We start from the raw sequence: 27886 nt of genomic DNA on the forward strand, positions 1-27886 counted from the left end.
TCTTTTCGATGAGGGCTGCATAACAGATGGTGTGTTGTTAATCTTATTGTGGTTAAAATCTGATAGATCAAATAGAACCCACAAAAAATTCACTGAAGATCATTTCAGGAGAGCGAGTGGAATGTTTTTTGTTTTTTTGTTTTTCCCGCAGGCACCGTTAGAGGAGGACGCACAGTAAAAACGTACACTGGTGATCAACTGAAAAACACATTTGTTTGCTGTTAAAACGGGAGAAAAGAAATAAAAAACAAAACAAACAACAAGGAGCCAAAATGTACATGGAGATGAATCAGTAGTGAAAAGCAGAGACTTTCAGAATAATCAGAATAACAAAACCGGAAACAAAATAACAAATTCAAAAACAAAATAACAAAACTGGAAACAAAATAACAAATTTAAGAACAAAATGACAAAAGCGAAAACAAAATAACAAATTCAAAAACAAAATAACAAAACTGGAAACAAAATAACAAATTAAAAAACGAAATAACAGAACCAAAATCAGAATAACAAAACCGGAATAAAAAATAAATAAATAAGAAAACACAACGGCAATTTAAAAAAACTGGAAAAAGTCTTGCAGCTGATTGGACGAGACAGCTGAGACTTAAGATATGCAGGAAGTACAGCATCCTCACGGACATTCAAATGCTGGATTTGTTACTTTGTTTCCGGATTTGGTATTTTGTTTTGCACTTCTCGGCCACCGTAGAAAAACTTCTTGTTTGTGAGATCGGTAATTTAACATGACGTTCCCAAAACTTTTAAAAAGTTAAAAAACAACTAAAGAAGGCTAGGTTAGCCGTTAGGAGTCAGTTACTACCTGCTAGCCTAGCCTTATTTACTGTAGCTCTGAAAAATGGCAGACAGAGCTGAGTGTAGTTGAGCTCTGAGCCGGGGAGGGTCTCTTGGTGCAGGAGGTCAGAATAAGGGGGAAAAAATCTGATCTGCTTGTTTGTTCTCACGGTATTTGTGTGTTTAAGCAGATTGGAGACCGTTCTCAATGTCCAAACATGAATATAAAGTAAATTTTGCATATTTAAAAGAAATAAATCAAAGACAAAAAGAAAACTCTTTAATCGGAAACGTGTGAATCAACGTGATCTAGACGACGTGCTAGTAGTGGTGTTTTCGGGATCGATGTCCACGAGCACTGTTGTGGCTAATCCTGAATATCGGCACAACTTTGCTTACTTATGTATGCCGTTGTATGCAATATCAGCATAGCTATATATTTATTTGAAATGCATAAAGTTTTCGATCAATATATATATATATATATATATATATATATATATATATATATGTAAACTTGTCAATGTTTCGCTTGTGGTCAGTGAAATACAAAAAAATTCTTAAAAACCCGCTGTTTCTTGGATACTAAGCAAGATTAAAAAAGAGCGAGTGAGTGCATTAAAAATGTATTTATTAGAGCCTGCAAAAAGTTCAGAAGAAACGTTCAGGCCTACCTGGGTGGGCACCAGGACGGGCGGATACGCCAGCTTGTGATGGCGATACATCCAAAAAGAGAGAAGGGCGATGGCGGCGATGCCCATGATTGGCACCAGCGAGTACAGGAGGGTGCTGAACAGCGGTGGCTTCTGGGTAAACGGGTTAGACGTAGCTGGAGAAGAGAGAGAAAGAGAGAGATAGAGAAAGAGAGAATGTAAAAAAAACCTGCACCTTTAAGTACAAATGTACATCCCAGGTTACAGAGTGGATTAATTTTCTTGTGGCATATTATAAGATAAACAGGCAGTGCACAAATGTGGAATAATTAAGGAGACAGGAAGCACTGGTAGCTGTGTATCACACTGATTTCTCTCTCTCTCTTTCTTTCTCACACACACACACACACACACACTCACACACAGAGGGGAGCGGGAGCTGCTAACTCGCTAATTAGCACAATAGCGAAAGCAGTTCTGCCCCACTGTGCTCAAGTGTTTGAAACAAAATCAAATGAAACTTGTTAAGAGAAAATATCTGAAAGACTTTATTTTTTTTTCCCCATGACGTCTAATTTGCCACAAAAACGTGAATTTTCTTTTTGATCATAAAACCGTTACAATTTGGATGCAGCAAGTTTAGGATGCGTGCCGGTCGTGTGCTCGTGTGTACGCACTTTCTTGCGCACAATGAAAAAAGATACCATGAAAGCTTCCTGTGCGTGCATGTGTGAGTGAAACCGGGCAGTCTGTTTAGTAAAAGCGTGCCATGTGGGAGACGGGTTTGAGCCAGGGTTATCACGATACTGTTACCCTCCTACTGCTGCTTTTCTGCCACCTCACACCATAAAACACACCTTATACTGAAGCGCACGCTACTTTATATGAGTACCCCTAATCCACCTAACCCGCCCCCATGTTTCTCAAGGTATCTAGTCAAGAGTATGCCTGACTCTGGCACAAAAGCGCTCTCTGACCGCAAGCACGCTAAACACATCCCGCTTGTCCTAAAGGTGAGGTGTGCTTAATGCGATTCTCTGCATCCCAGCGAGCTGCTGCTTTTTAATATCTGGGGCATTCTGTATCGAGTGAGCTGGTGCTGAAAATAGGTCTGTGGTTGCGTAAGCTAGCGCTGCTGCTCAATGCTGCTTGCTGCTGTGAGAGGAGACCAAAAGCCAGCCGGCATCTGAATGTAAATAACCGCATGTCCAATAATACAGGAAATCTAACATGTACTGTTTGAGGTTGGAGGACAGGATGTTCATATCCTCACCGTGCACGGACAGCGGAAATGTTTCTCAATGTACCATGCTCACTGTTTCCTCTCCTTGGCATTGGTATGCCTTTTAAAAAAATGAGAAGTAATTGCCAGAAGACCAAAAACACTTCTCAGACTATTCACTTTTTTTTAAATCATGAAATGTTCAACCTCCTCATTCCTCTAAGATGAAAAGTACACTAATAAAACGTTGAATTCCATGACTAGTAATTTGCTAAATGCCTGCACATATATACGGCTGAGGACTGTAACAAAGTGGTGCATCCTAAAGGAAGTAGCTTGGAAAATCTCTTTTTAGAAATGTATTGTATGTGTTTTTTTTACCCAACCAACTTTTCTTTCATAGAGTATCAGTCAAAAGTTAGGACACTGGTTTGGATTTAAGTTCTACATCCTTGAACAATTCTGGTTCATTTTATTTTTTTTTATAATTTTTATTAAAATATCTGGAACAGTCCTCATAAAAACAATATTGTGTCAAATGCATTTGCAAAAAACAAAAATCAAGCACCATGATGAAACTGGCTCTCCTGAAAACCTTGCCAAAAAAAACAAGACCTAATCTTACTTCTGCTGCAGAGGAGAAGTTCATTTAGAGTTACCAGCCTCAGAAATCACCAATTAACAAACCTGACCTCAGATAAGAGCTGTGATGAAGGAATTACAGAGCATAAGTAGCAGATACATCTCAATATCTACTGTTAGGAGACAAGGAAATTATTGTATATCATGGGCGCCTACAGCACTGTTTTATGGTGTAGAAAGAAATAAAAATCCGAAAAGACCATGTAGTTAAAAGGTGTGTCCAAACTTTTGACACAGTAGTGTAGTGTATACAGTGCAGCATTTGCCAAAAGGTGTTTTTTTTTTTTTTTTTTTTTACAAAACACCAAGAGCAATATAACATGTTGGAAAACTCTGGTAATATTGACTTACATATGTCTTTATATAATTAAACTTTGTCATGTAGTTATCTAATCATGTGGTAACGGGGCAGTGCATAAAATCAAGCACATCAATAATAGACTGTTGATTTGATTTGATGTTTTTGGTAAATTTTCCATTGAATTCAGCAGCAGTAATTTATTTATTTTTATCTGTTTATTGTGTGATTTGTCTCAAAGCAGCTGTTTCTCACAGGTTGAGAGCAATTGTGAAAAAAAAACATGAATTTCGGATGTGGTCAAAAAAATGCCTATAAATGCTTATTGTTATAGTTTAAACCGTAAATATGCCAAACATGCTCCCATAACACTTTAATTTTATTTCAAACTCAGCTTAATACATTACCCTTTATTTAAAACAAAATAAAGAAAGAATATAAAGGTAAACCCGTATAGTACTGTACTGTACTGCTATTTCTCCCACACTGTTAGAATGTAAAATACCGATGTAAAATACGTGTTTGCTTTGGTATCAGTACTGTAGTGTAAATACAGTAATAATTCACCATCCCAAGCCGTGATGTTTGCTCTACGGTTGCTTCGTGTTCTCTCTACAGTACTAAAAATTTATAAAGTGTTACATTTTATATGAAAATTTAGCCGAATTTACATAAAAAAGTATATATTGCCATGAAAAAAGACATAAAAAAATTGTGGGGGATATTTGTGGTTTCCATGAACAATTATTAGTTCGGTTCTAAGGAAACGACTGAGGCCTGTAATCTGAATTTCCTGCCATTTTACTACTACTACGCTACACTCCAATCCAGTAGGTGGCAGTATTACAATATAACACCTGCCTATAATGTTGGAAGAAGAAGTAAAAAGAACCACCAGCAGCAACAGCAACATTTTTACAAAATGTGAGTACTTTTGTGGAAGATACAAGCTGTTTACATTTTCTGAAAAAGTCCAGAAATCTGTCTGTGGTCTATTTTTTTTGTCAAGTTTGCCTAAATAATTTTAAATGCTTTATTCGATTCTGATTCAAAAACTCCCCACATTTCATTCAATCAATCAAAAAAGAGGGATTAAACTGCATGATCGGTTTAATCGTGCAGTCGCTTTAATTTCTTACAGAGTTTTTAAGGTGAACCAAAGAACTTGTGCAGCTACTGAACTGACTTGAACTTGTATTAAATAATGTAATTATTATACTATATGTTTGTAGGGTGTAAGGGTACTTGCTTTTTGGCTAGGCTTCACAAAAATACCAGAGCAGTAGCATTGCTACTGATACCAAACTATCAAATTTTTTAAACAGGTTCCTATTAGGAAAAAACACAAAAAACTTTAATGTTACCTACAATTAGCTGTACCTCAAACTCATACTATGTATCAGAGTAATACTAATGAACAGGTGTTTTTAGATTAGAAATAGACTGGATTAGATTGGATTATTCACAAACTGCCATTTTCAGTCCATTTTCAAAGTTCAATAAAGAGTTAAAAGTGAATTAATGTATTCACTTTTTGCTGTTTTTCATTCACAAATGACCTCCATAATCAATCAAGAAGGACAAAAATGTCCTGTCATGTCCTATCAGTTTACACAAGAAGCAACATGTGACCTTTTTTTTCTTTCCCCAAAGAAATTGGAAAAACAGCTGATAAAATCTAGAAATGAAGATGAAATTTAAAACCCAACTGCTGGAGGCTGAGCCATACTGGTACGACCAGTTACTGGCAAGGAAAATGTTTCGCTCGAACTTTGCATAAATAAAGAAAAGTAAAGGCACTTTGGTGGATAAAACGCGGTAATAAAAGAGCTGCCACGCTCAGTGCATTAAAACATTTCTAAAACATTTCTCTGGAAGCGAGAGCCGAAAAGTGTAAACAAACTTATAATGACAACTTTTTCTGAGAAGCACTAGCAAAATAACCGATTTTACAAAGCTCCTCAACGATAGCAATTTATGCAGGACGAGAACTACAGAAGAGTGAGTCAAAAATTATCCGCACACCAGTTATTAATCAGCGCTTTCCATACAAGGCTACTGTCTCCCCAGTCACTGCTGAGAGGGTGTGAACGTGTTGATGGACGACTCCAGTTCTCAACCATCAGCCAGAAAAAAAAAGGCTTACAGTTTTCTGGGGGGAAAAAAGGTTCAACAATCAACAGTCCTTGTTACAGTAGAACGCTTATTGAAGAGCTGAAGCTTAAACTTCGTATTATACGCAAAGGACTGATATCCAAGGGCGTCATGATCTCTCATGGCGATGCACGTCCGCACACTTCTGCCCACGCTGTCTTGAGGTGTTAAAGCATTCTTCCTACAATCCTAATCTTGCTCCATTGGACTTTGTCCTGTTTAGTCTCCTGAAAGCATCCCTACCAAGACAGTTGTGTGTTCGTGGCTCGCTGCTCAGCATAAAACCTTTTTTTCAATGCGGGAATACTAAACCTTGTTGACAGACGGACAAGGTGTATTGAAAAAGAAGGAGACAATGTGAAAAATATATATTTTTCTAGTCTAAAAAATATCTACAGCCAGAGTGTGGATAATTTTTCAAATCACCCTTGTATAAAATGGAGTACATGTTCTTGGTGCCTTAAATATAAAGCATGTTCAGCTCATTTTGCTCAAATAGCTGCCTACAAAATCATAGCATCAAAGAGTAATTAACTTACCTGGCCAATTCGTGGGCCAATAATGGAATAACTCCAGCTCCCGATGCGATGATGATTTCATTTAAATAGGAAATATAATTAAAACCTTTTGTAAAAGAATTCTTGAAACAGAAAAATACAGTGTGAACTTTCAAATCTCAAAACAACTCTTTTGTCCTCTTCCAGGTTGATTTGTGCGAGAAATCTAGCTAGCTATTTAGAACATGCGAGGGGGGTCACAGAGAGTGTGATTTATTTGACATTTCTGGAAAAGAGCATCACTTGGGTTAAAAAAAAAAACAAAGAAGAAAAAGTAAAATAACCGTTTGAGGAATGTTCCCCTAGGTGAAAAGTGTGCTAAACGGTGCAGAGCAGAGTGAAAAAAGACGATCCGGTTATAGATAATCTAATACCGTTTTACCTACTGATATGCCTCGTTTATTGCTGGAGTAAAGTTCTGCCAAAAAAAAAAAAATGTGTCCATGGCGCAGTTTCACAAAACAACATGTGATGAACAGAATGACATGACAACATATTAAACGGAAGCATGATTATATAAATGTTTTTTTTATTTTTTTTTATTGACTGAAGCTTACGCAGAGCTGCGTAATGTAAATTCCTCCATAAATTGACTCACGGCTTTCATTTTAAACACGTAATTAGTTAAAGGCTTAAAGGGACTAAAAGATGGTTTATAGATACAGCACAGATGGCAGAAATGAAGCAGCTAGGACAGTTAACTGCCTGAACGCCGTGGCTTATAAACAATTTAACTCATTAATGTTAGCAACAATGAAGTTCCGATTGTTCCGAACAATCCGATTTTATCGCGATATCTCGGTGCAGATTGAATTAAAATTGCAGTTCTATAAGCATATTAGATTCTTTCCTAAATAATAATATTAGATTTTTCCTGATTTGGTTACAATTTAAAACCTTAAAAAAAAAGTTAAGACTAAATAAATGCAGCCCGTTTCTTATAACATTACTTTTCTCACTTAAAAAACATACAAAATAACTTCCAAGAGTTTAAAAATATTACTTAACATTAAATTAAACAAAAAAGCTAATTATTTTTACTAACCAGCGCATATCTCAGTCATCCGCGCTGATAGCAGCGTGTAAATATATAGTTCGGAGCCCTGACGAACCTCTGCCCTGTGCCCTTGCTTCTCCTGACCTCACTAAAGCTCTTATAGCTGAATGAACACAAATCCCTAACTCCATACTCAAACCCTAGTGGAAAGCCTTCACAGAGACGTGGAGGTTATTACAGCAGCAAAGAAGGACTGAATCTGGAATAGAATGCCTGGAGCAAATGGGTGTGATGGAATAGTGAAAGTACGGATGTTTGCTTGAATTATTTTTACAGCATTTTTACAGGATACTGCAGCGTTTGCTAACTTCCACTGAAGAGAAAGAGAGTGAGTGAGAGAGAGAGAGAGAGAGACAGACAGACAGAGAGATATGTCTGTAGTTAAACAATAGTTCTCAGGCTGGCTCTCTCTTTCTTGACTTGTCAAAATGACCAGAATGCCCTGTCTTACCATTGATTTCACTAAAGTGAGATGTTTTTTTTCTTTTGACAATTTCTGTGTGTAAAAAAAAAAAAAAAGATTTTAATTAGGAGTAATAAGAGTTCCGTTTCAAATCGAGTTCACGAGTTCCGTTCCACGAGTTTACGTTCGTAAGTCGGATTTGTTCTTAAGTCTGACAAAGTGGATCTTATAAATCATTGACACGAATATACAATGCATATTTGTATATATGTATATTAAATATTAATTTCTCCTGCAACCCCACACATGCACACATACAATATACCGAACATTGGACATTTTATACATTCACTTACACACTGAAAATATTGTATATAATTTTAAATATTGGTATCTGGAGCACTAAAGTATCTATTTTTTGTACAATCCACGTGAGCTACTTCCGTCAATTGTTCGCATCTACGAATGTTTGTAATCCATTTGTATTTGCGGAAATTCGTAACTCAAATATTCGTCCGTCGTAAAGTACTGTCTTTCCTTGTATACTAGTGTCACATATTTAAATTTCCTCCTGAACTGACTGTATAAATGCACTCTAACTAAAAAAGACAAAAAAAGGTCAAAATTATCCCAAACATAATCTGTTTAATAGGCACTTCTTTTCTGTTTGTTTCAAAATTATGCTCTCCAAGGCCAGAACAGTTACGCCTTTTGACATTAAGGTTAAGAGTCACCTACTTTTCTCAGGTTTTAGGTTGTTACATGATGCTCGATGATGGACATGAAGACAGAGGAACAGATGTTCAGTTTAGCATGTAGGATTAGCTCAAAGCACCGCCATGAGAAATTAAAGGGGGGAAACAAAGTGAAGACGTTTTGGTACCCTTGAAAACTCCGCTGCTCCTGTCAGTGATCGGCGTCTTGTTCTGTTCGGGCTGTGCGTCCGGGTTGTAGTAAAACTTCTCGTTGCACATGTTGCCTTCGCAGCAGCAGAAGAACACGTCAGGGTCCACTTTCCTCTCCACACACTCCGTGCTGAGAGACAGAAGGAAAAAACAGTGCGTGCTATAATTTCTGCTCCTGTCTGTTCTTGTATTTATAAACAGAACTACACCTCAGGTTGTTGTTGTTATTATTATTATGTAATTTTGGAAAAGATAATCCTTAATGTACTCGGTCCAATATATACTCAGAGTGTTTGTGTTTTGATTTATATTAGGTATTTTTGTCACAGTAAATAATAAGGGGAAAAAAATGAGAGATATCTTTTGTCAAAGGAATTCTCACAAGCTTGCCAGACCACATAAGAGCGGCACACGCCGCTTAGCTCAGAGCAGATAAATGAAGATTAACTAAACAAAAAGCCCCACTAGAGGAAATAGTGCACACACGGCTGCAAACATAAGGAGAGTGGATCACATTCCAGCGGCCTTTTGTTCAGATAAGTAGGGAGTGAGAAAGAATGAGAGAGAGAGAGAGAAAGAGGGAGAGAGAGGTGAGGCGAGTTGAGGCTGTTAGCTTCTCATCGTGCACGTGCCACGAGCTGTTTTCAGATTTTTTTTTTAAATCCCTTCTAGTTTCAAAGGGTGTGGGGTAAACAGGTTCAGCAGCGTGCTAGGACAAGCATGAGACGCACAGGCGAGTGCTTTTCTGCTTTGGCTTTTTTCTGCCTGACTACTGATGGACGGATAAGGACGAGCAGATCTTATCCATGCCCACCCTCTGCCTCCCCCCAACACACACCCTTCTCGTCATAATTGAAAGGTGAACAGGTTCGGGTCAAACCTCTGACAAGAAAACATGTTTTACTAGAGGCCGGGACATCTTCACTATCAATATTCAGCTTGGAACGTGGGCTGTCTTTAGCAGGTGTGCATATGGCTAATGAATTGGGGGATTTTAACACTGTCCCTGATCACACTCTGCTAAACAAAGAGATCGGCTAAAAGTTTATGAAGAGGTTGTGATCTTTGATTTATTGTAACTATTATTATGCTGTTTGGGCTAAATAATTCTGTTGTTAGCTATTTCCAAGAAGTGAACTACGAAGCTTCAGCTTTTCAAACTTAAGGGGCGAAACTTCTTCTTCCCGAGGTTACGCTGCATGATGAAACTTTTGCACCGCTTTGGTACCTGACGAATAAGCAGGACACATGACAGTTACAAGCTGGCTGTCACAACTCTGGGGCTGTAGTTCTTTATTTATTAGTTTTTTTTTTTTTTTTTTTATTTATTTATAAGTGGAAAGACTGCACGAATTCCAAGGTATGACAAGTCTACAGCCCAGTACATCACCCGGTTACAACTTGTACTTTTTATAACACTAAACTTCATGTGATACTGCAGCAGCACTACCCCAAAAAAATCGGTTACTCTCCTCAGGATGCAGACTAAAAAGTTTCAGTAACATTACGTGACAAAATCTTCATATGTGAGAATTAAATTTATCTTTAAATTTAAATAAAAAATCTACTTATAGGGAGGAAAAAATTAGTGATCAGTTTATGTTTATAGATAACGGTTCATGGTGTTAAATAACTCAAACGTCACTAACATAGCATGTTTCTCAAGTGACTTGCTTATTAAACTGTTTATTATAGCCTTTATACCCTTAGTACCTGTCGTAGCAGTTGACGTCATCCAGCCAGCAGCCCTGCTTGACCACTGCGACGTTCCCGGACACGTTGCGCCACGTGGCAAAGCAGTGCAGCCGCTTGTCCTTGTCTCCTACGCAGGCCTCGATGCCGGCACGGTTTCCCTGCTGCTCCGAGCTCGGGCCGTAGTTGTACTGCACGCACTCGCGCGTATCAGAGCGTCCCAAGATGGCGCCTGCACAGAGAAGAGGAAAGAGCGACATTTTTTTTTATCTTTTGCATGCTGAACTCGTCACTGCGACAGACAAGTGATGCAACTGCTCGGAAACGCGGCTCTAAAAGGACACTCGGCTCCACCCGGTCACATCCCCAGACCGATGAAAGGACCCTCGCACTGTCATCTTTTTGAGCAAATATATATATATATATATATATATATATATATAGAGAGAGAGACTGGAAATTCTTGATAACACAGGCGCAGTTTTCTTACATGTCATACAGTCTGCACTGTAATACTGTAAATTGCTATCTCTTTTCCACATACACTATTTATAATTTTTTAACAATTATTAAAATTTTTGGTTTATTGTTTATCACAAGCATAATTTAAGACCGAGCTACAGCTTAGATCAATAATAATCATCATGTTACTGCGAGGACTGGATTTTAAACAAGGTGGAAAAATGAGAGAAACTGAGTTCTTCTATGTTATAAAAATGTTTAGAGCAACAAATAAAAACTATTTCGATTCTGTAACCAGAAGATAAAGGTGTGTGTGCGTGTGCGTGCCTCTTTTTCAGTATCATCTGATGCCTTCTCTGTCAATGCGCATGTTTATTACTCAAACAAAAAGCCATTATCACTCCTGATCTCTCAGGCATCTAAATATAAAAGCTCTGATTGTTCTAAGCATAAATTTTATACTGCAACAAATTCAAATCAGGATTGTTTTTTTGTTTTTTGGTTTGGTTTTAGTTCTGGATTGCATAGGATGAAAAAAAAAAAAAAAAAAAAACACTTAAATGTTTAAATGAGGGAGGTGTGAAAAGATGTTGATTTAATATAATGAGCGGTTGCTGAATGGCGTTTACGTCCTTAAGCACTTGGTGGCATTTGGCCTCGCGTGACGCTGCTAATGGTTGTCGCCTCGGAGGCTAAGGGGACCCCGGGCGGCATTAAGGAGCAGTTGGAGCTCGAGGGCCACGTATTTAAAAACTGGTTCTGCAAGCTGAGAAGAGAGACGCCTGGCGCCGATGTAGAGAAGGGAGGATGGAATGGGATAGGTCAAAACAGCTAACTTTGTGAAACTGCGGAAAAAAAAAAGAAAGAAAAAAAAATGGGCATGTGTAATAAGACCTTCATGTGCCAGCTGGATCTAGATCAGTACTTTGGGGGAAAGAGAGTAGCCTCGAAAAATATTTAATGGGGGAAAAATGTATGCTGTATTTGTATTTGTCAGAACTTGCAAAGGTTCGGCTGCTCTTAGGATCAACGTGTTGTGTGGTGCACCGGTTGTGTCTAAACTAAATTTAGAAAAGGTTCAAAATGCTAATCTGTCACAAACGCCTGGCTCGTAATGACGGAGCTGTGACGCATAAACATCATAAATGATGTGACGACAGGATGATGCGATCTGATCTGATCTGGGCGATGCCCGTAAGCTGAATCTGCGCCAAACTTTCCATGGTCACTTTCTGAAGGAAACAACAAGTATTAGTAAAGCATGACTTTCAACTTTCAAGCATGAAGTTTTTCGTTGTACTAAGAAAAGTAACAGCGGCGTGCTAAAAATACTCGTAGTGTAAAGCTGTTTTATGTTATTTCCCATGTAGTCAAATATGATAAATTAAAAACTCTGTTTGAGTATTAGATGTATCGCAAAAAAAAAAACAGGATGTTAATAAAATCGTGATAAGTACAGAATCCCAATACAAATCATATCATCACCTACAGTTATTGTTAAGAATTTCACGAAATTAGGATTATTCACCATCTGGACAGCTTTACAAGACTGATTCATTGAAACTGTTGAGGCCGACTCATTTCTCCCAACATGCACACGTACAATATACCAGACAATGAACATTTACGTGTTTACTTATACTCTAAAAATATTGTATATAATTGTAAATATTGGTATCTGGTGCACTGCAGTGTCTATTTTTTGGTACAATACACGTGAGCTACTTCCGTGATTTGTTCGCATCTACGTGGTCCGCATATATATATATATATATATATATATATATATATATATATATATATATATATATATAAACTTATAAATCAACATTCAATGATTTCATTTGAACCTGACTGCTGAATCCCACGAATCAGAACAAATGATGTGGTGAAATTAATTAGCTAAAAGCCCCCTGGTGGGAATAAACAGAGAGGGCGGGTTCCAGAGACACAAGTAGCTCTAATCATGGTTACAGACTGTGTGAAGGAATTACTGTTTACAGAAATGGGTGTAGAGCATTACAGGAGTGATCCCTGATTTGATCTTGCTGAAATTGTGTTCATTAATTACCGATAAACTACACTTCAAGGCAAAAAATTTGTACACACCTGAGCATGCCACTGTATCCATATCTACATTGATATTCTTTCAGTATAACCACTTGCATCTTTGAACTGGTATCAGTTATCCTCAATAACCGCAAGGTCATGATCAGGGTGGTTTTCGGGTCTGACTTCGCATCACCTGTTAACGTTAGAGTTGCAACGTGGAACGCCGCTCCATTACGATTCGTATTTTTATCAGTTGTGTGATAACGCTTAACATTCTTGTATGTCATTATCTAACTGTTTTTATTCCGGTTGTACTACAGCAAGCTGCTGTTGTTACTTTCGAGCTGTTTTTACTTACAGTCTGTGAAACAATACATTTCCTGTTATCATTTACATTAGAGCAGCTGGAAAGTATTAATAAAAAAAATCTCCCCTTCTCCGCCTTCTCTTCTTTCTTTCTTTTCATTCCTGGCATTCCCTCTGGAGAATGTCTGGTTGGAGGAGTTAAAGTGTGTGTGCGCAAAGCTTTCTATTGAGCAGAGGGAAGTAGTGGGAATAGCCAGTTCACCCTCTAAACTCTCCTCAATGTGACTCAATAAATCTTTGACCCATATTCTGCTGCTGGTCGTACGAACACCAACACGAACCAGCGTTCCTCAGCTTGCTATTTTTATTGAGGAAGCGTGAACCGCTTTGTCAGCATGGCTAATTGGGTTTAAAAAGACGAGCGCCTGCACACAACACAACACACCGGGGAAAAGGTATGATATAAACAAAGAATTCTCTGAAGGCACATGACCTGATGTGTCAGAAAAAACTAATTTGCTTAATAAAGTGTTGAAACAGAACATGTTTTTAAAAGAAGCGCCGTATTGTTCTGTACACAACAAGCTGTGAGATGTTCTCTTGCTCTGCAGTTATGCAAATGTATGTGAAGGGGGAAAAAATAATCTTGTTTAGGTAGTGAAATTCTTTCGTTGTAAAACTTGAAATCTGACATAACATTTTTTTTTTCTTAAACGTAGTATAATGTCTCATAATGCTGACCTTCACTTCCCCACATGTGGCCTAATATGCGATTTATTCTTTCTTTGCCTCTGCTGAAAAGAGAAATGAAACCTAACCAAGCAAAAAAAAATGTCCGGAGAGCGTTGCAGCCTTTTCGAGGTGACACGATATCTCCTAGCTGGCTCTGTGGTTTTGCCTTACAGATCGCTTACCAAAAAAAGGGACTGAAATTCCTGGAACAGGGATTTTCCTCCACAGAGAATTCAAAGGCCAGCTTTCTCGTGTTTCATGAGGCCTAGCGGAAGGCAAAACGGTTTTGGTGGAATTGTGTGATTGGGATGCAATGCCTGGTCTCATTCTGTGCGCTGGTTACTCTATAGTAATAAAGTAATAAAAACGAAAGAGGTGCGGGCGCAGGCCCTGGTTCACCCAGTGCACGATCCACGATCCTCACGGCTCTGTATGCAGACCTCCATCATTTGTCTTCACTCTTTACTCTTGATTTGGATTAAAGTATGTTTATGTAATGTAAATGCAGCTATTATCAAATGCATAATCCCCGTTCGCTCTCTGCTAGACCTAGCTTTGCCTTATTTTAATTCGGTAATAAAATCCTGCGGATGTGTCGGGTACTCGTGAAAAGTTTGCTGCTTTTTGGGCTTACATCATTTCCTATGCTCCTTTCTAAAGGTTCGAATGCAAAACAAGGCATGTCCGCTACGGCCTATCTCTGAAGCGCTAGGGCACTTTGCCTGAATAAAAACGGATCTGTCACTGAGGTCTAGAACAACAAAGTGCACTTAACAGATCAGAGAGCATCTGTTGTGATGATGGATGGAGAGCGGTGAAGAGTCCGGGCAAGATTCTTCTTGCCCATGTGCCATTGAGTTTCAATAAAGCAGCAGCAGTTTAACATCAAACCGTGTGTTGTTGTGTTTTTTTCTCCCTCTCTGATCTGCACCCAGTGAATAAACTAAAATGAAATCTTTTGAAGTTCTGCTTTAATTTGCACAAAGTATTTCATGTTTGTTTCTTATTTCATTATTGGAGACTGAGAAGCCCTATTTTACCATTTTGAATCTTAGCCTAATTGCAATTTAAGTTTTATTGTAAGTGTTTTTTGAAAAAATATGTTTTATATATAAATAATGCACATCTTTTTAAGATTTTAGTTCATCGCATTTGAGTATTTTGGTTGAAAAATAAATAGTAGAACCTTGGATTACTTGGATTTGGAACGCATAATTCGTTCCAGAAGCGGGCTCGTATTCCTAAACACTCGTGAACCACATCTAATTTTCTCATAAGAAAAAATCAAAACTCAAATTATTCGTACCACAGGCCAAAAAAATAAATACATTAAAATAATTAACACAAAATATTAAGTAAAAATAAAACAAATTAACCTGCACTTTACCTTTTTAAAAAAAGTAAAAATAAATCTCAACAGATAAGTGTTGCCATTTGTGCGCGAAAGCGCTGTGTATGTGTGTGAATCTAAAGTAAGCTATCCTCTTCCCCTTCTCACCTTACACAGTTACCCTTCCTCCACTCTCACACACAACGGAAACACTGTTTTATAAAAAAAAAAACTTTCTAATGACACTCGATTGAGCGACACATTGACAGAATCACTGCTGTAAAGTAAAAATAAACGAATTAACCTGCACTTTACCATAAAAAAAATTGTGACAGAGCTGTGTTTCTGTGAAAAGAGTGTGTGTGTATGTGTTTTTGTGAAGGCAAAAGGAGGGGTCTGTGTGTGTGGGGGGATTACGGTGTCCAATGACGCACGCGAACACAGACACACACAACAAGCTAAGACTTGAGCAGAGAGAGAAAATGAATCTTTAACCTCTCTAATGAGACTTGCTTTTGCTTTACACGTCTGCTGTACACACACGCATACAGACAAAAAATAAAATATGTTTTATGCGCACACACATGGTCACAGTGTTATAGTAAATAGTAAATGCATACAAAGATGTTGATTATACCAGTGAGAGACGCGCACTAAGGCCCAGCAGGGGAAACGGTTACCCACAATTCCGCAGCGCAAGAGAGAGAAACTGTTGGCTTAGTTGTGATCATGTGACGCTCGCCATCAAAAACAAGAAGCGCATGCGAGATACATGATACTCGGTACTCGTAAACCAAGATTTGTTTGTTTTTTAAGTTAAGATTTATTAAAAATCTCTGCTGGTTCTGCCGAACACTCTCAAACCACGTTACTCGCAATCCGAGGTTTTGCTGTAGTAAAAATTTTTTAGGTTTAATGCCTGGTGGATGTTAACACCCTTTTTACTGCATACGTTTGCAACACTTGCACGTATGCACACGAAACCCGGTATAAATTTAGAGCTAACTGAACTGAACAACTTTTGCAATGCATGTCATGGACTCTACTCAACAGGAAGTCAGTTATTTTAGGTCGTTTGCAAAAAACACACTCAGTGAATTTTGATGTACTCCTCATAGGGGATTTATACGATCACCACCAAACCAGGCCTATGTTATCTCAATCTTGCACAAGGGTGCAAAATTGCAGAGGGAGTTTTGATATCTCAAATGGGTCAGTCTGACAACGCCTTAAACTCATGTTAAGACCCCCAAAATTGTATGGAGTTTTTGAAGGTCTTAACATAAAAGACCTCAAAAAAAAAGTCCCCCTTTGGTATGTCCCATTTAAATGTAGACCCACTGTCTGGTGCAATAACGCATGGTGCTTCGCCCCCCTCATTATTGCTATACTATAAACACATTTGCCATTTAAGTGTCATTGTAAGTGTGTGTGTTAGGGCTGCAACTAACGATTATTTTGATAATCGATTAGTTGGTCGATTATGTTTTCGATTAATCGATTAATCGGATAAAACCTTACCGCTTCTTAAATTTGATATTTTGCTTATAACTATAAAAAAAAAAAAAAAAAACATAAATCAGGGTATTATTTATGTATAAAAATAAACTTTTAAAAATCCAAAAGCCACATAGAGTTTAATAATCTTTAATTTTGACATTTTAAACCTTAAATGAAATGTAGTATATAATATATACAGTTTATACAGTGTGTGTGTGTGTGTGTGTGTGTGTGTGTGTGTATATATATATATATATATATATATATATATATATATATGTTTAAAAATACACTGATATATTCAGTTGATAAGATATAAACAGCTAAAATAATGTAATTTTGTATAATAAAACTATGTATGCATAAGTAAAACCACAGTAAATTACAAGTTAACTTTGTAGGATAGGACTTAATAGGACTATAAAAAAACTGTAGAAATGCAAAAAGCTAATAGTCACAAATTAATTATTTGCATTCGCTGAAAACCACAACAATCACTAAATGTAATATTCTACTGTTATTCACACCGTGTAATTTAAGCTAATCTAAAATAGCGCCATTTAACTAATCACTATTGCTCATGAGGTGATTGCGCAATGTGATGCTAGCGAGTAGCACGTAAACAGATCTAGCGCGACTGTCCCGAAGTTAGCAAACAGTTTAAACAAAAGCACTTAAACTTTACAACTTTTACACGATAAGAGATACAGTTTTTACCGACCCTGCTGACGTTTCGCCATCCGTAACACCAACATGTTATCTCTTTAAGTGTTCGTGCATGACATGCGGTGAAAGCTCGGTCTTGCATAGCGTGCAGGTTACCGTCTTTTTAGAGGCGTTTAATGTAAATTGCTATCAAACCTTGAAGGACTCGGGGCGCGCGCTTTATCCTGCAGACGCTCCTGTAACCTCCATTGCGCGAGCGGCTGTGTATCTGTGTGTATTTGTGCATCTTGTGGTCGCGCGCCTCAGTGACGTGAGCAGCCCAACTAATCGATAACGGCATTCGTTGACAACGAATTTCATTATCGATAATTATCGATTTTATCGATTAGTTGTTGCAGCCCTAGTGTGTGTGTGTGTATATTAGGGCTGGGCGATAAAACAATAACAATTTGTATCACAATAGACACGTGATCGATATCAATAAAAAATGTGTTCGATAAAACGTTCGATAATTTTTATTCTTTGTCGGAAGAAAACAGAGGTCGCGAAGCTAGTTTGGTTGCTGTCATGCGCACTCGCTCCGCGACCGGTACTAGGACCCTGAAGTAGTACGGTGGGCGCGATTCAGGAAGTATAAAAGGAGACAAGATGGCACTGATGGGAAAGACAAACGAGTCGATGCATGTCCATTCTTTTATTTACTGCGTTGACAGGCGATATTACAAACTTCCGGTTGGAATCCGTACTTAAATCAAACCAAAAACTACTAAACAGGTTCAGGCTCTATATTCCAGCTCATCTCACATTTCCACGTTCACGCACATTGGACTGCATTACCCACAAAGCATTGCCTGCACTGGACTACACTTCCGTAAACAGCTGCTGTAAAATCAACCGCTCTCCCGCAACAGCGGGTATAATTGTGTTAACTCTTGCTCTCGGCATGAGAGAGTTCTTAGAATGACTCGCGTGGTTATCCTGCCTGTTTGCGCTATTTCCGCGTTTGGATTTACCGTCCACGCTACAAGGGCTAACTGCTAGTCTTCTGGTCCGGTTCCGGTTGCCCGTGACAGTTGCATTAACAAAGGCACTCGCTCTCTGGTAACCTAGCAGCATAGGGAGTGATACACTAACATCATTTATGTGACAGTATCATGTTTGGTTGCGCCATGTCGTCTTATGCTGGTCTGCATTCATCTTTAAAAGCAGAAAATGCACTTATTTTATTACACTTTATTAATCATTTTCTTTCATTTTGCACCGTAAATGTTAAGAGATAATTGTTAAGTGTTCATTGTGACTTTAGACTTATGTTTACATTTGAATTATTTGAGTTTTTCATGGTTATTGATATTTCTGTCTTAATAACTGAGGGGACTATGATCAGAGGAAAGGTTAAGTTTAAAAAAAAATATGTTTAAATGTATTATATTTTTCTCCTGGTCCTTATTTTAAATGGGTCATAAAAATATCAATAATTATCGATATCGACCGATATGAAACACTGATAACGTGATACAGTTTTTAGCCATATCGTCCAGCCCTAATATATATATCTTTTTGTGGTTTCAGCTACTCGGTTTTGAGTATTTTGCTTGAGAAGTAAATAATTAGTAAAATGGTAAAAGGTTTAATGCCTGATGGATGTTAACACCCTTTTGTGGGTGTTCACTGATTAAATCTTGCAGCCATTACACTGTACAATTTCATTTATTTTACTTTTGTTACAAGCAGTTTTTTCCCTGCTCACAGGACGAGTCTTGGTAAATGTCATTTATTTTGTGCCTGAACTTTTCCATGCCTGTGGTAAACCGAAACGTGTGCACTTCAGTGACCGATAAATATCCCTGCTCCACTTTAGTACAAATAGCATTTGCAAAAGAAAATAAATAAATAAATAAATAAAATAAAATACAGAAGAATTTCTGAACCACCCTGTCCTTGCTATGAATTGTTATCATCGAGTGTTTATGAACTGAAGTGTGCCTAATTCTGTTCCTGGATCTTGCCGTGATGATGCCGATATCGGATCGGTATCAGGTATCAGTCGATACTCTGCATTTCAACATCATCCTCATATTGAAAATGGAAGAACTTGGGAGTGGGCCATAGCTGTTACCCAACCATACAATGCGCATCTAATGAGATAATAAACTTTTTTGTGCTCATTATAAGCTTCAAAGTGAGATATTAATCTTCAAATATTGATCGTGCTTATAAGCTTCTAGCTGCAGGATCATTATCAGAGTCACAAAATGCATCCAGTGCTTGATTACGCTGTGCTGACGCTTAAAAACTAAATTCTAAGATAAATGGTAATATAGCAAAATAAAAATGACAATAAAAATACAATAAGAAAAATAAACTTTAAAGTTATAAAACTGTTAGAATGAAGATTTCAGAATTTATGTAGGGGGAAAGTTTAACATTGTTTCTCACAGTGTTCTATGAAGGGTAACATGAGAAAATAAACTATGTCCTATAGAATATGGGCATGGCACGACTTGTGATTTTAATGAAAAAGAAAAGAAAAAAAAGAGACAAACCCAACAAGAATTCTAAATGTAAGAAGTGAAGCTAGACCTCATAGATTTTGTTTTAACTCTAGGGAAAACAAATGCAAATATTTTACACTATTTCTCATTTAAACACCACATCTCGGTCAAGTTCTCAAATTAAAAGGTGTGCGTTATTTCTGTATAACAACACCGGTAGGTCTGACTTTAACGTGAACGACAGGTTAATAGTAATCGCTAATCTTAGTTGTTGTAATACATTATTGTTTCTGTAGTAGCTGTTTGAACACGGGGATTTATGGAAACCCCAGAAAAAAATTATTAAAATAATTTGTTGTTAAACAAAATCATTTTTGTTTATAAAAATAAAATGCGTTCTTGTGTGTATGGGCCTACATGACGATGGTAGATTTTGTTATTTCTTACATAATTCGCGAGAATACTGTTGTAATAAAATATAATCTAGATTTCGCAGCTGGGAAAGAAAACATAAACGCACCACCTCCACGTCCAAACGTTGCCCAATATGTTCCTTATACAATTTACAAAAAATAAATATGTTCTACATTCTAGAACAATACTGGAGTTTTCCAGAACTATGAAATAACACATAACAACAAACCACAACTGACCACAACAATAACAACAATCTTTAGACATGAGGTTCAGAATTCTAGAATATTTCTTGCCGGAACAGTATTGTCAAGTTAAATTGTAAAACCCATCAAGCACCATGAAGAAACTCCCATGAAGACCATCTCAAGAAAGTGAGACCAAAACTTCTGCTGCAGAGAAGTTCATTTAGCCTTAGAAATCACCAATTAACAAACAGCACCAGTGATTAGAGCCGTTATGAAGGATTTACAGAGCATAGGTAGCAACTGCTCAACGGAGATTATTCAACATTTTAAACGCCTTCAGTATTGTTTTACAAAGTAGGAAGTATAAATATAAATATCAGAAATATAACAAACAATATGATATTACCACAATGCTGAGGTTCTGATTGGTTGTGTAGTGTGATTCTGTCAGTATTACATTTTATCTGTCAGCATGTGAATAGTTTTGAGCGCAGGACTTGTAGGATTATGAATGAACTGCAACATTTTACCACCTCAAATGCAAACGTATATAAATAAAAAAATAATAAAATTGTAGTCAGTGTGGCGATACATAAATTGCCACACGAAGAAATCTCTAATAGACAATGTAAAAAAAAGAAAAGCACGCTGCGGGTGAACTGCAGGTTCCAAGAGCGTTAAGTGAAAAAGTGTTATGCCTGCCAGCGCGGGTTCAAAGTGTCCACAATAATAAGATCATCATGAATAGATCAGGTTAGAGATAATCAGTGCATGGCTAATGACCACCATTAGCTTCACCTGCACAGAGCACCAAAACACACATCAGTGTTAATCCTGGAGCGTAATCTACTGGAGGATATTCAGTCCCTAGCAGTGGTCGAGTCATTTTTCGGTGGATTCATCGCTCAACTTGGCAGGAAGCTGCACTGGTCGGTAAAACTGCGTTTTCCCTGTCGCCGTCGGTGCATTCCCAGTGTGGCTCCTCCGCCGAGCGACGACACATGCTTCTCCTTCAATCTGCTCATTAGCTAATGTGCAGTTACACTTCCTGTGTTCCCCTCCAAGCTTCTCGGGGTCGGTGTCTTTCAGAGCGTTTCTCACACGTTTTTGATTTTGTTTGTTTGACTTGATGCTAAATAACGTCTCCATCTGCATTTTATACCTAGATTATCTGTTGCCCATTTTGAGGCTACCGTTTGTGACATGTGTAAGCCGAGTAATGACAAAAAATTTTTATTATAATTTTTTTTTTGTACATCATTTATTTACTAATTTCCAATTCCCTTCAGGCTCTCATCTGATATAGTACAGAAGATAAAGAAATGTTACACACAAAGGCACAAAACACAACTTACTCTTTATATGGTCAAGGTTATTTTCCTACAGCACCACATCCATCTTCTTTGTTGCATAAGAACAGTGAAACAAACAGTGAAACAAACCTTAGAAACTAAGGTTTCTAACCCCTCCCTCCCCCCCTTAATGCAATAAAATATATAATTATTTCACTGCGCTTGAGCTACATGTGACAAATAACTGAATTTTCTTGCAATTATTTATAAAACAATCCTGCAAGGAACAGTGGGCCCAAATTCCTCGATAGCAATGTGAAAGACCCATTGTCAGTTATCGCAAATGTTTGATTGCAGTTATAAGTTTTATGGGCAATTACTTTTTCACATCGTCGCCAGATATGTTTGGACAGCTTTTGTGCATTAATAAATTAAGTCATCATTTAAAAACGGCATTTTGTATTTACTCGGGTGCAGCCGTGTTGATTTAACAACATTCTGTAAATGTAGAAAACTTCTAAGATTTGGAAACTGCTGTGTTGGTATTTTATGTCAACAAAGACACAAAGCCCAATTACTCCGTCATGAAACATTCGACGTGAGATTTAAGCGCCATCGCCACTAGCAAACGGTGCAAACAATGTTCAAATACATTTAAAAGAAACATTTGCTAGAGATACTTCTGTTACCATTCTTAAACAACTTAAAACCTAGACAACTAAATTTAGCCTTTTTTTTTTTACAAAATAAAAGAAGGTTTGTGCATTCCTTTATATTTTAAGAGCAATAAGGCCAGTTTGCCACTGTTTACAGGTTCAAACAAGTTTATGTGGACACAATAAGTTCATAATAAATGACGAAGCGTGACTGAACAAACAAGGACGTACTCAACAGTGACTTTGTACATACAGTAACACTCCTAGTTTTTATACAAGTAAACTCTCAAACTGGTTTTCATCTCTGTCTAGGCGCCATTTTGTCTGTGTGATCTGGCAACCCTAGTTGCACCCTAACAAGGCATTTATATTGTGAAGTTGACCGTGTGACCGCATTGAAAAACTGTTTTATTCCTTAGGATTATAGGACAAACAAAAAAAAACGAGCCGGTCTTCTCCTATATAATATATGTAACGTTATTGATGTACACATTGAAGCTATGAATAAAGTGCATATTGCAAATATCACGTAAACATATGTAGCATAATATATCCATCACTCAAGCTAAACTTGCTCTGAGCTATGCTCAGTCATGTTAAGTATTCTCTGCTGTAGACGCATCTCAATTTTCTCTCTAGTACTTAATGATCAAACAAAGTAACCTGGCTAATTATAAAGTTTTTCTTCCCCTCAGGACTTCCAATAATCCAACTCCTACTGTAAAAGTAAAAATTATTCTAAAGTTACACAGGTTTAAAAAAAAAAAAGGGATAATGTTCATTAGGGCTGCACGGTTCTTGCTAAAATGTGAATCATGATTTTTCTCCCTGGGAACTGAGATATGATTCTATCACTCACACCATTCATAATTTTGAACCCCTTAAAATAAAAAACTTTTTTATTTAAATGCTGTTTAACATAAATAGAACCTTTATTGTCGCATGCATTAGCCTATATTTTTTATCAGCATATGGTAAATATCACAGAGTTTGTTGAGCAGAATGACATTTACATTTATAGTTTACAGTGTAGTTTTATTGGTGTGAAAGATTTTATTGCTTAGGTTTAACAAACTTCTAGTATACTTTAATGTAGCTTTCGGTCAGAGTTGGGTTTAATTAAACTATTGCAGTATATCAGAATTAGAAGTTTGTGTGTGTGTGTGGGAGAGACATTTACCTTATGCTGATAAAAAAAAAATAATAATAATAAGTTAATTAACACATACAATGATAAAGCGTATACTTGCTGCTAAACGCAACCGGAGAAAACATAACGGTTTGACACTTGCACATTGATGGGGCACAGAAAGCATCAAAGGACTGGTATTGTTCCTCTTCTGGCATCTGATTGGTTGGAAGCAAGGACAACATTGTGAAATTGAGCATGCATGGGAAAAAGAGAGATTGCACAATAAAGTGAGTGGAAATACTATTTGAGAAAGAGAAAAAAACAGGTTTTACGTTCAGGTTCTTTTCACAAAAGTAACTCTATTGACACTAATTCTAATTATACTAATATAATAATGAAGAAATATTAATACTGCAACTCCGCCGAGTCTGGTTAGGGTTGCCGTCATGTGAGTGACGCAGAGGAGAGAAGTGATTGCATTGTATGACTAAATCATTCTGGCCTGATTGGTGAAATAACAGCATTTTTTGTTTGTTTTTTTACACTATGTGGGTGTAACCAATGAGTTTAACTGATACAGCAATCTGGTATTGTTGCTATGTAAATAAGTGAACATGTGAATGCAGCGTGAGCTGAATGCAGAGAATCATTCAGAAATTAGATCGCATCTATGTAATTTTTTTTTTTCCCTATTCATCATGCAGCTCTAGTGTGCATACACAGAAACAACAGGTAGCGTTATGATACGGACATTTCAACTGCTACATAGGAGACGCAAACAAATCTTGTCTTATTATCTGTTTTTTTCCGCAGCGGACAACCTTTCTTCATCAGGAAAATTAGCATCATGACTTTATCACAGCCTTTTATGCTTCGTATTTATTTTTAATGATCCATCAGCACTAATAGTTCCTTCTGAGAGCAGCCTTCAGGAACATAAAGGCATGTTTATAACACAGCAGTAATGTTAAGGCGGCCATTCCGTCACTCTATGCACAAGCTGAGAAATTTAGAAAACAAAACTAACACCACCACCGTCGCCACCAACAAAAACAGGACAAGATAAGATCTCATCCTCGTTCTCAGGTTGCGAGTGTGTAGCTGTGTAAAAAGTGCAAATCAGAAATTCATATTTTTCACACAAGGGAAGTGAGAGCTCCGGCGTGGAGGTTCGGTTTGTAAATTTCTTTGTAGAGAAGCTTTATCCTCTTCTGTAGCGTTGCAAATGTAGCACATGATTGGAAATGATTGGTGAGAATTCGACTGATCCGTTCTGACTATCGTGTTTGCTATCGAGTCAAAGAGAAATAAATGTGTTGTATGGTATACCGCTTATCTTCTATACCGCTTATACTGTGTACAGGGGGCCTGGAGCCTATCCCACCTTAGCCCACCCTGGACAATCTATCACAAGGCGCACACACACACACACACACACACACACTATGGGCCTAATTTGCATGTTTTTGGACTGTGTAAGGAAACCAGAGAACCTGGAGAAAACCCGTCAAGAGAAGGAGAACAAGCAAACTCCCTGCACACCTGAGACTGGAATCGAACCCTTGACCCTAAAGATGTGAGGCCATTATAACGCCTCCTGTCATGTGTTTCCTTTTGGCGTCTCTTTTGTATCTAATGAACCTTGCAGACCCGCGCAACAGAACAGCTCATGTACTGCTCACACCTGTTGTTAGCGTGCACCCGCGGTGATCTAACTGTAAGTGGCTGAGGCGAAGTGCAGGTGTGAACTGGATCAAACGCACCTCCGGGATGTAGTTGGATCTGCTCATGTTTAAACCTCGTTCAGAGGTGGTCTGGGACGTGTACGGCGCCATCATATTCATGGTGTCGACATGAAAGCATCTCATTGTATACCAGATAGCGATAAAGCTCCAACTAATTGACCGTCTCATTGCCCTGGCTGAAAAATACATGTTTGTTGTGAGACTGTTTGGAAACTGCACCGAACCATAGTGCTCTCTATTGCTAGGATAATGGATGAACAAAAAACAAGACCAAAAAAAAAGCACAGAACTAAGTTTCTTTACTTCAGTTTTTACAACTCAGGATACAAAATAAACAAAGGTGCTTTACCCGACTCTCTTCATACAGCAGCACATGACCGTGACCCCTGCCACCACAAACTCTTTTATACCTGATTCTAGTGGCTGTTTTTGTCCGAGATAAATGAGGAATAATACTCTCTTTGGAGTTTTTCAATAGTCAAGATATTTCCATCGAGATGATAGTTCGCTTCACTTCTGTAAAGCAATAGATTTAGGGGATAGATCTCATCAGCAGAACAAACACACACAATTACGTCACCAACTAAGCGACAATTTGTTGCTGACTAATTTTGATTTCGCCGCATCGATTTTGGCTTAAGCTATCCCTGAGCAAAGCCCCTTAAAGTAAAGCTTTTATCCACTACATCTATTCATGTCACTATTTCCAACAAGTAAAAGTTTCAGCTTAGCCAGCTCTATTAATTCGGTTCAGTTGAGTTCATGTTGCTTTTCATAATCTCATTCATCATCTCATGTCAAGTTAACCTAAGTTTCTTTGTTGGACGTCACAATTAAAACTTTCAAAACATCTGATTGGAAACTGGCCCTATTAATGTGTGTGATGGCCTTTCTCCAGAGGAAACAATGTATAAAATCCATTCACAAGTGGCCGTGTTCACAATGCCAGTTGCGAACGGCTACGCGTCATGGCTGATCCGATCACCTGAGTCACATGGTTTCCCCAGGCGGAAACAAGACCTTGTTTTCGCTTGTCGGTGTTGTCTCAAAACATGCTGATCTAAACGTGATCTGAATTATGAAAATTTTAACCTAAACTATTTTTTTTTTTTGGATGAGCTAAGTTATAGCTACTAGCTTTTATGTGAGAGTAAAAATCAATTAAAAAACCCAAAACGCTAATGCTATCAAATGTAGCTACAGCTGATTACGTAACCAGTTTCCTTTTTTTCTTCTGTAATAGTGTGTAATGTATACAAAACACATGTTTCGCTCCATCACAGAGGAGACAATGTGTACCATTTGTGTTCTGCACTTTATTTTACTAAAAATACTTTTTACTGTGCTAAAAATATATCTCTCATCTTTGCATGCTATCATAAAAGCTGATCACATGGTGGCCTAATTGTGACTCAGCCAGTGTGTGTGGCGCAGTAGGGTGGTGATCTGAGGCGTGATGCTGTCGGAAAACAGAGAAAAGTAAAAAGGAGACAGAGAGTAGGGAATCACCATGGATGAGCCGATACGATATCATTACGATACCTGGCTGACGATCCAATTTGTATTGCGATTCTGTTTCTGTAAGTATGATTTTATACATTTCCTGAATCAATATTTATTTATTTTTTTGCTAAATTAATTTAGACAGAATAAAGGCAGAAAATCATAGAAATAATCAGTTCAATCGAAGTTTATTATGTAATGTGCTGCTTGCGCTAGGATCCTACTATGTGTATGTCTAAAGGAACTGCTTCTGTTAAGCTTGCATAATACGTTGTTCTCTCTCTGTTCTTCTCTAGACAGATCTATTCACCCTTTTTTATGGTCCAAATATCAATACTGATGTTGGTATTTCGCATGCTCCCATTGAGGGGTCGCCACAACAATCCGCACAACTCCTTGGCATAGATTTTAAGCCGGGTGCCCTTCCTGACACAACCAGCCCATTTTATCCGGGCTTGGGCAACAGCACTGCATCCTGTGACTGGGTAGTATTGGGGTGTGGCAACCCACCGACAGCGGGGCTCGAACCCGGTTCCTTAAATCCCCAAACCAACAAGCCAGAGCCTTAGCCGTCTGAGCTACCACTCTCTACGCTCCAAATATCAATATTAATCTAAAAAAACATACAATACTGTTAAGACTTTTTTTTTTTAATCAGGGATGTTGTTTGAATAAAAATACTAGAAACTACGTCATTTATACAGTAACCACGCACTGCTTACGAGTGCACACGTAAAAAGCAGAAAGGTACAACTCAAGCGGCAGATGAAGCTGTTGAAACACTGTGCAACTGAACAAAGTAAAAAAATTTAATAAAAATCAAAAACTTGCTTCTAAAGTGCAAATGTGTTTGAGGTTTTTCTGTTCAATAACCGCTGCTGTATGACTCACAATCTATTCATGTCTACCACAGAAATCTATACTACAGCCTTGAGCGCATGTAGGAACCTAATTCACACAGTTTCGGAGCTAATGTGAACTCTTTAAATCGGTTTATTCAAAGTGTTTGGTTTGACTAAATAAACACCATTGAAA

The 27886-nt window shown here is 37.7% G+C and overlaps 1 protein-coding gene and 1 long non-coding RNA gene across 4 annotated transcripts in view; one reads left to right on the top strand and one right to left on the bottom strand.

Annotated features, from left to right (window-relative positions):
- acvr2aa (activin A receptor type 2Aa) overlaps positions 1 to 27886 on the bottom strand; it is a 56800-nt gene that overhangs the window by 22552 nt on the left and 6362 nt on the right. For all 3 annotated transcript variants that reach the window (XM_053496356.1, XM_053496357.1, XM_053496355.1), the window contains 3 exons: positions 10400 to 10610; positions 8665 to 8816; positions 1470 to 1624 (listed from right to left, as the gene is read on the bottom strand). In XM_053496356.1, the coding sequence (XP_053352331.1) occupies positions 1470 to 1624; positions 8665 to 8816; positions 10400 to 10610 (518 nt within the window). The remainder of the gene's footprint in view (positions 1 to 1469; positions 1625 to 8664; positions 8817 to 10399; positions 10611 to 27886) is intronic.
- LOC128524060 (uncharacterized) lies at positions 4501 to 27654 on the top strand. Its single transcript, XR_008360490.1, has 3 exons — positions 4501 to 4534; positions 26734 to 26928; positions 27148 to 27654. It is a non-coding gene; the product is annotated as an uncharacterized LOC128524060 (long non-coding RNA).

The sequence above is a fragment of the Clarias gariepinus genome, chromosome 5 (assembly GCF_024256425.1).
Source record: "Clarias gariepinus isolate MV-2021 ecotype Netherlands chromosome 5, CGAR_prim_01v2, whole genome shotgun sequence".
Classification (NCBI taxonomy): domain Eukaryota; kingdom Metazoa; phylum Chordata; class Actinopteri; order Siluriformes; family Clariidae; genus Clarias; species Clarias gariepinus.